Consider the following 16,721-nt stretch of genomic DNA (forward strand, 5'->3'; position numbering starts at 1 on the left):
TGTGTTCAGTTATGAAGAAAAGAAAAGTAAGGAACAAGTATGAAATGTTAGTAGAAGTATATGGTCAAAGGCTGCATTTAAAAGGGCACTTGTGATTAGAGTTTCTGTAATACAGTCTAATGTTCTGAGATGGCACTCTCCTTACAAGATGTAAGGTCAGTTGTTTAGCTCTCTCCTTTTGGCTTTCAACTGTGCTTTCAGGCAACTTTCAGGATGAAAATTTGACGTGGCATCTTTTATCCCTTGGTTTCTGTGGAAGGCTTTTCTCCTTCTCTGCCCAGTGCCGATTGCCTGCTCTGCAGAGACAGGAGTGTCTGCTGGGCTGCAGATCTGCCATCTCCCTGTGCTGCCCCGGCTGCATCTCATTCTGGCCCGACGTGTTTGTGTGTGTTCGGTGGGGGGGCGGTGTGTGACACAGGGAGGGCTCGTTATTAAACCTCTCTTGGTGGTGTTAATGTTTTTACTTTTACTCCCCCCCCCCACAAAAATAGGGTCATACCATTAGCTTGGCAGTACCTCATTGACATCCCTCTGAGTTAGATATTGTAAACCTAAGTAACTTTTAAAATAGTTGCATAATATTTTATAATGTGGTTCTACCATAATTCATTCAACCATCCCTTGAATGGAGATTTTCTCTCCCTTCCTAGTTTTTATTCCACTGTAAGCTATGCAATAATCATCTTTATGTGTGCTAGGATGCTTTTAATATTATAATCTACATTTTCCAAAGTGGAAGTAATGGGTCAAGCAGTATGTATATTTTTAAAATAATTGATATTACCATATTACTGTCCCCAAAATATACAATTTTTTCTCCTTCCAGCAGTGTAGGGAAGTACCTTTTGTTTCTCATCTAAAATTCTTGCCAGTTGAAGAGGTGAAAAGGGCACTTCCTTGTTGCTTTACTTTGCATTTTTTTGACTACTATGAAAAGCTTGAACAACTTTTCGTAGAGTTGTTTGCCATCTGTAAATTGCCTCTTCATATTTTTGCCCATCTTCCTAACTGGACTTTTCTTATTGATTTGTAAGAACTTTTGTGTTTTGAGAATGTTTACTGCACATTTTTTCTCCAGCCCTTTTGTCTTTGTAGTATGTTTTGCCATACACTCTTGAAACTTTCTTTTATGTTGTCTGTACTCTTTTTTTCTTTATGCTATATGGTTTTTCTCATTTGGCGCTACTGTTTTGGCTAGATTTAGTCCATGGTATTTTAGAATTTTCGTTGCTAATGTGAATGGGATTTTTTCCTTTTCCATTTCAACTGGATGTAGCTGACATAGAGAAAAGCTACTGATTTATATAATTTATTTGTTTCCAGATACCTTACTAAATTCTTTCCAGTTTTTAGTCTATTGGATTTTCTAGGCATACAGTCATATCATCTCCAAATAAAGATAGTTTTCTCTCTTCCCAATATTATTCCATTTTTTTTCTTTTATAAAATACAATTAATTAGAACCTCTGTTAAAGCTTTGGAAACTCTCTTATTGCTAAAAATCACATCCTGCTTGGAGTCTGATCTGCAGGTGGATCCCCCATTGCTTAGTGCGTGACCCTCCTCGTATAACATCATCACATTTCCTCATCATCACATTCCCTCTTCACAGCTATGGGTTATCAAGCTGTGGGTTATCAATCAAGCTCACAGCCAGTACTGTGCAGGCTGAGTCTGAGCTCTTTAAAGTTGAGGATCATGTCCCTTCTATTATATCCCTCACAGAACCTAGCAAAGAGTAGTAAGTACACGTTGAACTGTCAATGTGTATTAAATTTTTTCCTGTTCTCTCCTTCCAGTGCTTCACTGCTTCTCCCTTGAAGGTGGCTCCAACTTTATTGGACTCTTAATCATATGACCAAAGTACACTGCCCAGAAGGCCCTTCTCTCTTGCCCAGACTGTAGATTTTATTTTAGATTTTGAATCTCTACACCACAGTGGTTCTCAAACTTTATTGGCATCAGCGTCACCTGGCAGGCTTGTTGAAACACAGATTGCGGGCCACCCCCAAAGCTCCTAATTCTGTAAGAGTGTTTGCATTTCTGACTTTTCCGTTGCTGCAGCTCCAGACAGCAGTTTGAGAGCCACTGCTCTGGACCACAGGTGATGTCCTCATGGCAAGGCTAAGAACTCGGCAGGACCAAGCCAGATTCTTGTGGTAGTCTAAGGTGTGCTCCTACAGCCAGGTCCCCTTTCTCATAGAGTCTCTTCACTTCACTGCTATCCCTGAGGCGCATCTGCCCCAGGCTTTTTGTCTCCACCCCTAGTTTGTGCACCAAAAGTCACAGGGCGTGTGTCACAGATGGGGACACAGTACAGATCTTTCACCGGAAAGGGATTTTTGAAATAAAATGCATTTTTTAGGCTTAAATAAAAATTGACTCCTCCTTCCACTCTCTCAGCTTCTGCCCTGAGATACCTTCATGAAAACAGAATCATCCATCGGGATCTAAAGCCAGAAAACATCGTTCTACAGCAAGGAGACCAAAGGGTGAGTGAGGCTCCTGGGGTTTAGGAAGTCCTGAGGGGCTGTCACAGGGAAGTCACTGTGACAGAGAGGGAACATGTTTTGTGTGTGTATTTATATTCACATTTCTTTGAGAGATGTTTTGATTCTCTGGAATGATTCTGACTTGAAAGAAAACTCGATAAAAAGTCCTGCTTGCAGATGGAAGCGAGTTTGAATGGGTCACATTGTTAATCCCCAAGTTGCAGGAATCTGATAAGGAAAATAATATTTGTTGTCTTAGCCTCCACCCCCATCCTTTGGGACCAGCACTTCTTGGAAATAGACTTTTTGTTTTCCATTTGTTTGACAGCCTCAACTTTTGATGCTAAAATAGAACAAGCTGTAAGTTGGTTGATTCTGGATGTGGCTGAGAAAAGGCATTTTGAGCTGGCATCTGCCCATTGAGCCATGTCCAACCTGCCTTTTCCCCTTGCCTCTTTGTGAACACATCTTCCGTGACTCTCTTCAGTGGCTCCCCTTCCTAGGTGTGGTGTTAACTTCTCCCTTAGGATTGTTGGATTGACACCGTGGTCTTTCACCACTTTGTTTGTTCACCTCGGGGTGATGAGTGAGGGCTCAGCCGAGCAGAATGTAGGAACTCAGCTCCTCCTTTCTGATACAGCTCCCATCAGCATGGTCCACCTGACCCACGGCTATCACAGCACACACCTTTGTTCCATTTCACACTTATTCTTTCCAGTCGATCTAAGATTTGAGAACTAAAGGTATTTGCTGTGAAGGGACTGGCCTGGTCTTTGAGGTTGTGAAGTCCCGGTTTGCCAATCTAGAGGGCTGATGCCTGGACTATTCATTTTGGCCTTCCTCTGGTGAGTGGTGGCAGAGCAAGGGGAGACATTTCCTTACCGTCTTTAACAGTGTATGTTTCCCTCTGCCCTGAACCTATCATGTTGAGGGCCTCCTCCTGTGGATTTGGTGGCTCTTAGGAACCTGGGCCCTCATACCACCTGGGAATTCAGAACTACCCTCTGCTCTAACAGCAAATGGTCAGAATCCTTATAGAAGGAAAATGTATTCTCAGAATCCTCAGATGTTCTCCCTCCTCCCTTTTTTTCAGTTAATACACAAAATTATTGACCTAGGATATGCCAAGGAGCTGGATCAGGGCAGTCTTTGTACTTCCTTTGTGGGGACCTTGCAGTACCTGGTAAGAAATGGGATTTACACGTTTGCTTATCAGTTTGTCTCTGTTTGCCATATTTGTGGAGCTCCTTCTATCCTTGCCTTCTGGCATCTGTCTTGCCAGCTCTTTGAATGTTTCCTAGACTCCAAGGAATTATGACATAATGGTAGACCCATAATCTGTTTAAGTCAGCATTTTTTCCAAAAGAGGTCCTATGGAAGGATATGGTCTCTTCTCTGCTGTCAGAAGGGCTCTGCTAGTGTGCACTTAACGCAGATCCTGTGTCCTCTCAGTGCTGTAGTGTTTTATCTGAAAGTAAAGGGTCTAGCCTAGGTTCATGCTGATCTGAAGAGCCACAGTTTCCACAAGGTGCCTCAGGGCCATTGATGAGGAGGCTGAATTTTGCACTTCCCATCCTTTCTTTACGTTATTTGGCCTGAACATTGGAGTTCTGCATGAATCACTCATTCGTTTAAGAAATGTTGATTGAGTGTATTCTATGTGCCAGGCACTGTGCTAGGAGCTGGCGATGCAGTGGGAAAGAAAACAAGCATATCCCTGGACTTGAGGAGCTTAGGGTTTAGCAAGGAAGAAGGCACCACCCCAATAATTGTGTAAATAACTAAGATGTTAACAGATGTGATAAGGGCTACAAAGGAAGAATGAAGGGTGTTATTAAAAATATGTATTAGGAGGACTGAACTTAATCTGGGACAAAAAAGAGGAGTAGGTGAACAGAGGCTGGAGTCAGGAGTGGGGACAGGTTGTGGGTGCAGAGGAATTCCAGCAGAGGGGCAGCACATTGGAAGACCAGAAAGTATGACAGCTAGAAGTAGAGAATAAGGCGGAGGGTATTGTGAGTGGAAGCTGGAGAGAGGGGTAAGGGACAGATTATTCAGGGCCTCTCTGGCTGTGTTAAAGATTTTAGACTTTATTTTAAGACCCCTGGAGAGGAATTGAAGGGTTTTAAGTTGGGAGGGAATCAAGTTTACTTTTTAAAAGGCCACTCTTGATGTGGTGTGGAGAATGAATGGCACGGAACAGCCAGTTATCATCTTGAATAAGCAGTTAACTCCTTGAGTAAAGGAATCTGCCTTTTTAAAAAATAATTGAAAGCTCCTGGAGTAGAAGGGATTAATTAAATATCCTATCTAGTTCTTAAATTTAAAAAAAAAGTGACAGGAATTATTTGAAGTTGTTCTGAGTGCATTTGTATTTCTCACCTGTATCACCAACTAGGGTATCACCTGCTCTATGGAATAGAGCTTTCAAAGAGGGGTGATGCATGGGAGGCTGCGATTCAGGCACCTTTATCCATGTAATCTGGACTTGTGTAGGTCCTGCTGAGTATCCTTTGGAATCCTCTTTGGCTTAGCAGTCTCTGACCAGGACGCTGGGTCACATCATTCACTTGCACGAGCTAAAACTTCTGTCCATAGCCAGAAACGGAGATTGACCTGACCCCTCCCAAATCTCTCTTCTTGGTTTAGATTCCCTGGCCCTTTCATAAGAGCCACATCTCAAGCCAGACCATGCAAGTTCCTGTCTCCAGGATGTCCTTTCTGGAATGTCACCTCAGTCCATTCATGAAGGAGCCCTTCCTTCTGTGGCCAGTTTCAGCCCCACCTGTGCTCTGTAGCCTTCCTCACTCACTCCAGCTCTCCTCTGCTTCAGCAGCAGTTTATACATTTGTCTCCCTCCTGCCTAATTTTAAATATCCCTTCCCACTGTATGACCACATGTTACTTGGTTTGGGAAACTTGGAGCCAAGAGAGTGGGGGGACTTATTCAAACCCTAAGAGTCCACATTCCGTACCCCAAAGGGACATGTTCTTCCCACACACAAAATATATCAGTTGTATCACAATATCCCCAAAGCCTGAGCCATTTTAGAACGATGCTGAGTCCAAAGTCTCATCAAAATCCCTGGTGCATGTGGTCCGTCTGGGGGTAAAATTCCTGTCTGATGGATCTGTGAAACCTAGAAAAGAAGTTATCTGCTCCCAGTATCCAGTGGTGGGGCCAGCAGAGGATAACCCTTCCCATTCCAGACGGGCTGGTTGCCCCTCCCGCTGTGGCTCCTCAGAAGAGGGAAAGCTCAGGGGTGTTTCCCACCATGTGCTACTGCAGGCCCCGGAGCTGCTGGAGCAGCAGAAGTACACGGTGACGGTCGACTACTGGAGCTTCGGCACCTTGGCCTTTGAGTGCATCACGGGCTTCCGGCCCTTCCTCCCCAACTGGCAGCCGGTGCAGTGGTGAGTGAGAGCCCAGGGCCGAGGGCAAGGGGGCGGGGAGGGCTGCCTGGAGGAAGGAACCGTCCCTCCTTCCGTGGGCTTCGTGTCTCTGCACCTGACCCCCCTCACTGGGCACTGCCAGGCTGGCCTGGGAGACCTGCGGTCTGTCTCCCTGAGCAAGGCCAGTTAGGACCCAGCATGTATTCAATCTGAGCTCCAGAAACCTACTTTGTAAATGATAGTAGTAACAAGTTGTACCTGTATAGACTATTGTTTAAATGCATACATTTGTTCTGAAAATACTGTATATATGACTAAATAGAAGTAAAGGATATGCACATATGACAATAATAATGAGGAAATATTTATGTGAAAATTTATTGATTTTACTATACCTGAACTGACATTTTTGTTTCAAAAGCCTAAGAATGTACCTTAAAATGTGAACCTAATAAATGATCATGAAAAACCAAAGAATACAAGTAAGGTGTTCAGAATTACTCTATATTAGTCAATATTTTCTGATTACTGGTAAAAATTATTTGAAAACAGATTTCTGGGTAATGAAGAGTAGTCAGAACTCAATACATATGGTATAATTGCCACACGGTTTCGTATTTAATTGAAGTGTATGCTTAGTATTTTTTAATCATTAATTTTGGGGCTGTATTCCAACTGATCAAAACAATGATGGGGTTGCATCTGTATAAATGGGTGCTAATTGATAATGGAAATAATTTGGCAGTGTACAATATAGAATGTTAATAATTAAAAACGTTTAAGCCGTCATTTACAAAAGCATTGTCTTTTACTCTGAAGAATATAAAGTTATATTCAGTTATACAAATCAACATCTTTTTTATGGTAAGATATTCCGTTGAAAATCTTTGCTGTAGTGTGGGAAAATGTAGATCCTTTTCATGGTTTTTATCAATGTGAAATAAAAATTTAATTATGACTTTCAAAAAAAAAATGCTCTATATTCCTTAACTTTTTTGTTGTTGATTACAAAAATAATGCATTGTATATTATATGTATACATATGTATGTTTGTCATAGAAATGCATAATTTAGAAATTAAGACTCCTCCATATCAGTTAGGTTTTCATTCAAGTTGTTCCTTGGGATGGAGCATATGTATACATGCTACTGTTGCTCAAAAGATTTTTTTAAGTTTTTATTTACTTGAGCAGTAACAAGTTCACTTACATGGTTCGAATTTCAAGAAAAAAATTATATACACACACACACACACACACAGTGAAGAGTCACTGACTCATAGCAGTCTCCCAGCCAACCAGTTTTCATCCCCACAGGCCACTGATCATGTTATATTGGCTTGGAGTATGCACCCAAGAGTGTTTAATAAATACACATGCAGATATATTTATTTGTTTGTTTATGTGTTTTCCCCCTTTTGGCACCAATGGTAACATAATACGTGCACTGACCTGCATGTGCTCTTAAAACATTTTCATATTCTTTGAGAATTTCCTTCAGAGCCAGTTTATCAGCAACACACAAAAAATACTTGTCTTTAAACTGTTTAAAAAGACAAACATTATATATGTTTGTTTCACATGGAAAAATGTAATGTTTCAGATATTATAGAAGGTGAAACTTTGAAAAAAGTTTCTAGTAAAATGTTCTGACATTCTTTCCACCTGAATATCACTTAACTAATTCCTCTATGTTTTTATGATACTGTAATTGAAGTTTATATGACCTTTTTGAACTATAGCAGAAATGATAATTTAGAATATATTTTTATGAATTGCAGAAACAAAACAAAACAAAAACCTTGTCTTGAGCTTAAAGAGGACTGATAGTTTGATCACCCATTTTTCCCAGATTAACTTTGTTGTGTTTTTGTGTTTTGGAAAACAATAGAAAAACAAGAAGCAACTATAATACTACAATCTGGAAACAACCACTGTGAACATTTTGTGTGTGTCTCCAGTCTCTTCAGTATGTGCCTTTTATACTTTAAAAAAAAACAGAATAGGTCACTACACATAATATAATCTGCTTTTTAAACACTATTGAAAGCACTTTTCTATGTCATTATGTTTTTTCCACATTATTTTTAATGACTCTTTGGTATCCATTGAGTGGCTATGCTGTAGTTTATTTAACTTATCCCCTGTAGTTGGAAGCATAGGTGGTTTATCTATGGTTTTTAATTTTTAAAACCTCAAGTGTAACATCCTTGTGTGGAAATCCTTGCATATCTACAATTATTTGGATAAGTTTCTAGAAGTGGATTTGACAGATCAACAAATGTGCACTTTTTAGAATTTTTTGATGTCTGTTATCAAGCCTTTCAGCTGAAAGGTTGTATCAATATATGCTTCCTCCAGGAGCATACAAAGCTGCCCCTTTCACCACATGGCTGACAATACTGACTGTTGTCATTTTTCTAAATGCCTTTCTGGAAGTAGTAAAAACATCTCACTTTTTCAAAGGACAAATATTTCTCTTTTGAGAATATGTATTTATAAGAAAGAAGAATACCCTTTGAAATCAATTCCGGAAGAGTAGTTTTATGTAATGGCCGTCCTTCCAAGTCAACCAACATCTATATGCCAGACATTGGTAGTGCAGAGAGTGCCCTCCTTTGGTGACATATTTTAAACCAGTCAGCGCTTGTTTAGCTACATAGTTTCTAGACTACTGAAGAATTAGCTCATTAACCTATTTTATAATGTAACCATATTTTATATCTTACAATGTATGATGTATATAATATATCATTTCTTGTAATGTAACCATCATAAAAACAGCTTAAAAGTCTTTACCTCGATAGGGCTTTTAACTAATCAAGGGATTATTGCATTTCTCCTGTTCAAATATTGAACTGGAAAAACAAGTGTATTTGAAAATATATCCCTAGTGGCTTGGCATCTTCATAGTAAGTCCATTCTCTGTAGAATTGGCTTCCTAGAACTTTCTTCATCAGTGCTGGAAGGTCAGTTGACCACTTTCAAATGAACTTCTCTGAAACCCAATAAGGAGCTCTTTTGTAGATGAGTTTGTGAAAAGTGCCTGTCTCATCTGCTTTTTGATATCTTAAGCAACATTTTTTTTCTTTCGTTATCTCATTTCAGATGGCAGGTAAGTAGTAATTTTAGGACAAATGCCATTTGGGCTTTGTAATTCTATTTTAAAGCTACTTTGAAATTTGTTTTAGGATCAGCCCAAGTGATAAGCATTTTATGTAATATACCCTTTTATTTTTATAATTTCCCATTGACAGTCTAAGTTTTTTTTTTCTGTTAGAGGATCATCCAACTTTTACATAGCTGACCAAGTCTTAGAGCACCTGACTTGGAATAATCATAGTTTCAACCAAAGGTGTAGACCACTGGCCTCTGCCATACATTAGTTCTTCTAAATTTCTCATGTGCCCCATATAGAGCAATTCAACCAATTATTTGGGGCTGTACCATTTTTTATTTGAATTTCCTGGTTGTCTTTGGAAAGGTGGATATATTTGGGCATTCAGACCTTTAGAGTAGAAAGAAAAGCAGAATTCAGATTTGGGTCCATGTGTGCATGCATATAGGTTGTGCATGTTTAAATATGATATGCATGCAGTAATCTTGGTGTGGAAGTCCTAATTTTATCCTCTATCAAAACATGAGAGTTTGTATCAGGTACATTGACAGGTGGTGAAAATGAAAAGGAAAATCCCAGGCGAGATAAGGAGTCAGCAGGATAGTCTACAGAACTCTGGGTATAAGATGGTTAACAACTGTACCAAAGGCTGTTCTTCACAGGCTCATGCCTGTAGTGTTCTCTGATCTTAAACCCTCAAAGCAGCAGTCCTGCTAGGATGCAAATGAGCTGACTGGATTTCCTAAAGATTAAGTATTGATCTCGGGCTGTAAGTCTCCCATAGAGTTGTCAAGTGGTATGTTACAAATGTAAAAAGGCTCCCGACCACTGAGTGCTTTAAGGGATATGATGAACAAGACTCCTACAATACACGAAGGTTGTCATTCTGATTGCATGTTTGCAGGCATTCAAAAGTTCGGCAGAAGAATGAGGTGGACATTGTTGTTAGTGAAGACTTGAGTGGAGCAGTGAAGTTTTCAAGCTCTTTACCCTACCCCAATAATCTTAACAGGTAAGACACAGTGGTGTAACTCATCTATGTATTTTTCTTCATTTTTTTTTTAGAAATAGAAATCTGAGGTGACTTCTGATAGCTTTTTAAATAGATTATTGGGATATCATCCTGTGACTAAGAACTTGACATACTCCATCTCAATCTTAAACTTAGAATGGATTTCCACCCCTTGTCTCCATCTAGAAAACATCTCTTATCTAAACTCACATCACAATTTATCTGTACCTCTTAATACCCTTAGTACCTTCAGCCTCATATTTCACTTTTGCATTTGGTTTATCTCCTATTCAGCTGTAAAACTTTTAAGGGTAGGAAATTATATCTTATTTCTCTTAGCATGCCTCATGTGGTCTGATACCGTGTCACGGTCAACTAATAAATCATAGTAATTTGATTGAACAACATTATAATCTAGTCTTAGAACCAGAATATAAACAGTTAAATAATAATATTCTGATAATAGTACAAAAGAAAGCTACAAGGCAATTGCATGCAAATAAGTAGCTTAGGCAGTAATAACTGAGTATTCAGAGGATAGAGAGAGCTATTATGAGCTAGTGCTATGTGGAATGACTTTTTGGATGAGCTGGAATTTTTTGAAAGATGTACAGGACATGAATAGATGAAGAGCAAGGAGGAAGGAAGTACAAAGGGGCAAGGTTGGGGTCAGCAAAGCACATTTCAGGAGGCAGTGAGTAGCCACATTGGCTTAAGTGTGGGGTTTGGGTGGAGGAGTGGTGAGGGACAAGCTTGGCATGCATATTGGAGGCAGGCTTCCAGGGCTCTCAGTGCCAGGGTGAGGAATTTGAACTTTGCCATGCAAACCCACCAAATGCTTTTGAGGGGGAACTGACACGTAAACTTGGCAGCATAAGATCTAGACCATGTGTGGGGATTACCTGGAGGTAGGCTGTGCCTGTACAATGCAATTTAGAAAGCTTCACAGATCATTCTTAGGCAGCCAGTTGGAAATTGGTCTACAGACTCAGCAGTTGGGAAATCCTTGATTTGGGGGGTGGATCTTAGTTTGTCAAGTCTACTATGACAAATAACATAGACTAGTTGGCTTAAACAGTAAGAATGTATTGGTGCACGGTTTGGAGGCCAGAAGTCCAAAATCAAGGTGTTGGCAGGCCGTGCCTTCTCCAAATTCTGTAGCCTTCTGGTGGTAGCTTTCCGGCAATCATTCTCTGGCTGTCACACAGTGATCCGTCTTCTTCCGTCTCCTCCTGTGGCTTGTGTTCCCATGTCCAACTTTCCTTTGCTTATAATAAGGACTCCAGTCCTCCTGGATTAAGGCCCACCCTGATTCAACTTGGCCTCATCCAGGTAGGATCTCTGAAGATCCTACTTACAAATGAGTCCACCCCTGCAGGACCAGGGTTAGGACCCGAGCATGTCTTTGTGGGGGCTCATGGTTCAGTCTACCTCAGGGGGGCCATTCTTAGCAGGTAAAGAGAGGTGATGCATACCTGAATAATTAAATCAGTGAGAAATGCTTATATGTTTTTTTCTCAGATTAATCCATTCACTTTTTCAGTAATCATTTCTTGGCTGCCATCTGTGTGCTCAGTGGTGAGACGCATGTGAGGTTTGCACTTTGGCATTCTCACATAAGGCAGCCTGTGATGAGCTTTGGAGGGGTTTCCTCCTACACTCGGCTTCCCCTCTTCTTCTCAGCGTGCTGGCCCAGCGACTGGAGAAGTGGTTGCAGCTGATGCTGATGTGGCACTCCCGACAAAGGGGCACAGATCCGGTATATGGGCCCCATGGCTGCTTCAAGGCCCTGGATGACATCTTAAACCTAAAGGTGAATAACAAGCTGAGTTTGCCCTGAAGTAGCAGGGTCAGGACCCAGGAGGAACACAACAGTTCTTACAAGAAAGAAATTCACAGGGAAAAGCAGATCATAGGCTGGCTGACCTCGTGGGAAGATTCAGGCTCCTGTCAGGGCATCTTTCTACCAGAGTATAAGAAGATAGGACCACTGTGCTAATTGATGTTGGTCAATAAGGTTGTAGCTGTAGACAAACAGGAATATTGTAGACTTTTGCAAAGCACGTCTTAGGTAAATGCTGGGAGTAGCAGAGGATCTAAGCAAATAGATGAGCATCTCTGCAAAGATGGATTTCTTCCAATAACATCTGGGTTATATTGCAGCTGGTTCATATCTTGAACATGGTCACAGGCACCATTCACACCTATCCTGTGACGGAGGAAGAGAGTCTGCAGAGCTTAAAGGCCAGAATCCAGCAAGACACTGGAATCCCAGAGGAGGACCAGGAGCTGCTGCAGGAAGCGGGTCTGGCTTTGATCCCTGACAAGCCTGCCTCTCAGTGTATTTCCGATGGGAAGGTGAGTCCCTGGCTTCTTGCAAACTGCCCTCCAAGGAGACTAATCATGTTTTCAGATTTCAACTCTACTTTGTCGAGCAGTCCATTAATCACCCAGTGCAGATAACTCCCTGTTGTTTTTTTTTAAAGTTAGAATCTGAGATCCCCTGTGAGGCCTGATATAATACACTAATCACCCCACACTTGACTTTTTACTTCCCAACCATTGTGTGGCTTTCTCTTGCCTTTGTTGCCAAAATTATGCTTTATTCTTAATCAACCGTAATTATTTATGATGTATCTCTTGTATACAGAGCTGTCTTAGACATCACATTGGCAACCAAAGCAACGTAAGACCTGGTCCCTGCTCAAAAAGAGCTTATAAGATAACTTGTGGAGATAAAGTTAACATCTGAGAAACAGTCATTGGATAAAGTAGTATATAGTGAACTCATATATTGCACAGTAAGGACAAGCAGATAATAAGAATATAGTAATTTGTTAATAAGATAGATGTTCCGATAAATGTAAAAGGAGTAGGAAAAGTAAGAGGAGGCTGGAGTCACGAAGAAAGTCTTCATGGATGCCTGGTACTCGGCTGCAGGTAATGTTGGTGAACAGTGGGAAATGCTCTGAAATCTCTACCTTATTAGTTGGAAAAGGGAGGGGTGGCTCAACGTGATCTCATTTTATTCTCGTCCCTTTGCAGCTAAATGAGGGCCGCACATTGGACATGGATCTTGTTTTTCTCTTTGACAACAGTAAAATCGCATATGAGACTCAGATCTCCCCACGGCCCCAACCTGAAAGTGTCAGCTGTATCCGTAAGAACATCATTGTATTTTTAAAAATACATTCAGTTATAATCCTTGGGACAAGGCAGGAGAGGAACATGCAGCAGGAGAATCCGCATTGAGGAAGTTAGTTTACCCTGTTCTCAGGGCAGCCTTCTTTTCTTAGGATATGCAAGGCATGGCCCAGGCAAAAAAGAGTCAAGGAACTCTTTCATTAATTTCAATCTCATAAATAACACTCTAAACAGAGGACAGAGAGTCCGGCCTCTGAACTTGAATCAGGTGGCCATTTTATTTATTTTTGAAGTTTTATTTGTATTTGAAAAATTAATGCATTCACATAATACCAAAAACTCAAAAGGTACAAAAAAATATAGAGTGAAAAATAAACCACCCTCTCTCCCCATTTCCTCAGCCAGTGAGTTTCCCCATTAAAGAAACCTGTTCTATCAAATTCATGTGTATTCTTCCAGGGCTATTCTGTACATTTCTATAAATACATATGCATATATGTACATACATAGTCTTTTTTTCTTCACCAAACAGTTGGGGGCATATAATACATATTGTTCTGTACCTGCCTTTTTCACGTAATATATTTTGTAGATTTTTCCTCTATTGGCACATATAGAGCTGCCTTTTTTTTTTAATGGCTGCCTAGTATTGCATTGTATGCATGTCAGATGGTCATTTAAATGCATCTCCAATGCTGCTGATTGAAGTTACATTTTCTGTATATTCAGTACTGCTTATATAATGATCTCCACTGCTGGTTGAAGCTGTATTTTTACAAAACTTCGTATGACCTAAATATTGGGAACAGAAGAGTTTCCATTGAAAATATATGGGCCCATGTACCTGTGTCTGTCTCCACATGGTTCCTAAAGTGTTTCTTCAGGTCAAGTCAACAGCTATTTATTGACTTTCTTGCACACACAGGTGCTACCAAAAATGTACCAAACGTTCTTTCTGGGGTAACCAGGCATAAAGACCTGAAAATTATATGATAGTATGATAGTTAAATAACTTTTGAAAATGTAAAAGTACAAATGATGTCGCAAGGCAGGACGTGGTTAATTGTAGGAGAGTTATTCTCTGACAGTTGCTTATGTCTCTGTTTCCAGTTCAAGAGCCCAAGAGGAACCTGTCTTTCTTCCAGCTGAGGAAAGTGTGGGGCCAGGTCTGGCACAGCATCCAGACCCTGAAGGAGGATTGTAACCGGTTGCAGCAGGGACAGCGAGCTGCCATGTATTGTGCCAGGCTTTTTTTTTTTTAAACTTTAAATTGCTTGGTGGCTTTCACCACAGGGAAGTGGCTGAGGCAGAGGCCCAGAAACAACTGTTCAGAGCGACAGGAGGGCGACACTGGCTCGGATGGGTGGGAAGTGGTTGGGGTGACCAGATCGAGCAGGTCCTTTTGGAACTGACGAGGTGTGCATGGTTAGCACGTGGAGAAGGAGTGCAAAACTGAGGGTGGGCTGCCTGAACCCGGGGAAGGATTTGGAATGCAACAAAGCTCACTGCAGTTTGTGTTTACAAAACTCCCCTAATTATTATGCTGGGGACTTACTGACTCTTTCCGCAAATTATGACTGTTTTAGACTATTGGCCCTTTGTGTAGTATCTTGTCTAATTCCAATTTTGGTGCCAAACCTCACATATTGCTGAGGGGTAGGAAATTGTCTTCAGGGTTATAATTGGCTGCTGCTGTTGTCTTCATCGCTGTCCTCATTGTTGTCATTGTCATCATCATCATCATCATAGCAGGGACCTGCACTGGCATTTGATGAGTTTTTGTTGTTGTATAGGAAATGGTTTTTGGATTCCAAAGATGCCCCAAGATTCTGTTTCCTGCGGTCTTTGCAGGATGAATCTCCTCCGGAATAACAGCTCCCTGTCCAAGATGAAGAATTCCATGGCTTCCATATCTCAGCAGCTGAAGGCCAAGTTGGATTTCTTTAAAACCAGCGTCCAAATTGACCTGGAGAAGTATAGTGAGCAAACTGAGTTTGGGATCAGTGAGTGTCACTTTTTGCAGTGAGCTTGGAAACCATTTTTCTTTTTGTTCCCCTCTTTCCCAGGTTTCTTTTATTCTCTTATAATTGAGTTGCTTGTTTTTGTTTAAATTTGTGGTGTTTTTGCTTTCTTTTTCATGTTATTTTTCCAATATTTTTTTCCAGCCTCGGATAAACTGCTGCTGGCCTGGAGGGAAATGGAGCAGGCGGTGGAGCTCTGTGGGCGGGTAGGAGACTAATTTTAGAGCTATACACTTATTGAGGGAATGAGGCTTTTTACTGCCATTTTCCACATTCTCATCAAACATTGGGTAGATCTTGTATGTCAAGAATTAAGTTTTCCTCACCATGCTGTTGGACTTGAATTAGGACTTTCTGGGAAAAGGCTGGGAGAGTAGCCAGCAAAGGGGGGGCCCCATTGTGGCCAGATTACTCAGATGAGTGGAGAAGTTCCAGATTTACATAAGGAGCAAAATGTTACATGCCCTTGGGGGAAAGCCTAGACCTCTTCCCATTAGGAAGGGGCTTGGACGAGTGATCGATACCCCATCTTGTCACAGATTTGTGCCTAATTTTGTAGAGAAACTAAATCCATTGGAAAGAAAAGGCCTAGGTAGAAAGTCTCATTATAAAACAGATGTTACTGAAAAACCGTCACTCTGAAGGCAAGGGACGTAAGTGTGACTTAGTGAACCTCACACAAATTGAATACCTTGGGCTGTAAGACTCTTTTCTGGACTTTTTCTCCATCTTCCCCTTTGAACTTGGGCAAGGACCTTTGCCTCTGTGACTTAACATCTGTTCCTATAAATCAGTGCAGTGGGTATATGCATGCTTAAAGGTGGATGTTATATAGAGAATACCTATTTAACCATAAAGAGGGGTGAGCATTCTTGGCATTCATTCATTATTTATGACATAAAGGTACCCAGGCCTCCACACATGGGATGGCATTGGAAGGACAAATTAAGACAAAGTAATGTGCATTGGGCTTCTTGATTATGCCAGGTACCTTATGTCTTATTTAATCCTAAAAATGGCCCTATTAACAGAAGCCTATCTTATGGAAGAAAAAAATTTCAGCTCAAGAATTAAGCAACTTGCTGAAGGGCCAAACAGCTAGAAAGTGGTAGACCTGAGAGTCAAACCCAGGCCATTCAGACTCCAAAGACCACATCCCTTCTGTCAGTCAGTTGAGAGTCTTCCTGTTTCATGGGTTTGGAGGATATTCCCCATAAAACGTGCATCTCAGAATGCTCTCGTTCCATCAGTTGACAATAGCTCAGCTTTTTTTTTTTTTTGTCAGGAGAATGAAGTGAAGCATCTAGTGGAACGGATGATGGCACTGCAGACGGACATTGTGGACTTACAGAGGAGCCCAATGGGCCGGAAGCAGGGCGGCACGCTGGATGACCTGTGAGTATCGACAAAGGGAACCACGTCTGCTCCGGCACACAGACACCCTAGCTGGAGTTACTGTGAGGTTGTTAGGTTGGTCCAGGCATTCCAGGTGGTTTTGACAGATGTTGCCTGGTGAGTCATCTTAGTATATTCCAGAGATGG

At 41.1% G+C, this 16,721-nt stretch overlaps 1 protein-coding gene across 2 annotated transcripts in view; it reads left to right on the forward strand.

Moving 5' to 3' along the window:
* Positions 1 to 16,721, forward strand: part of IKBKB (inhibitor of nuclear factor kappa B kinase subunit beta) — a 72,882-nt gene that overhangs the window by 46,719 nt on the left and 9,442 nt on the right. For both annotated transcript variants that reach the window (XM_037812804.1, XM_037812805.1), the window contains 11 exons: positions 2,404 to 2,492; positions 3,586 to 3,675; positions 5,782 to 5,906; positions 9,907 to 10,014; positions 11,698 to 11,827; positions 12,178 to 12,372; positions 13,060 to 13,174; positions 14,269 to 14,392; positions 15,010 to 15,161; positions 15,324 to 15,385; positions 16,465 to 16,574. In XM_037812804.1, coding sequence (XP_037668732.1) covers positions 2,404 to 2,492; positions 3,586 to 3,675; positions 5,782 to 5,906; positions 9,907 to 10,014; positions 11,698 to 11,827; positions 12,178 to 12,372; positions 13,060 to 13,174; positions 14,269 to 14,392; positions 15,010 to 15,161; positions 15,324 to 15,385; positions 16,465 to 16,574 — 1,300 coding nt within the window. The remainder of the gene's footprint in view (positions 1 to 2,403; positions 2,493 to 3,585; positions 3,676 to 5,781; positions 5,907 to 9,906; positions 10,015 to 11,697; positions 11,828 to 12,177; positions 12,373 to 13,059; positions 13,175 to 14,268; positions 14,393 to 15,009; positions 15,162 to 15,323; positions 15,386 to 16,464; positions 16,575 to 16,721) is intronic.

This window comes from Choloepus didactylus, chromosome 20 (assembly GCF_015220235.1).
Source record: "Choloepus didactylus isolate mChoDid1 chromosome 20, mChoDid1.pri, whole genome shotgun sequence".
NCBI lineage: Eukaryota > Metazoa > Chordata > Mammalia > Pilosa > Megalonychidae > Choloepus > Choloepus didactylus.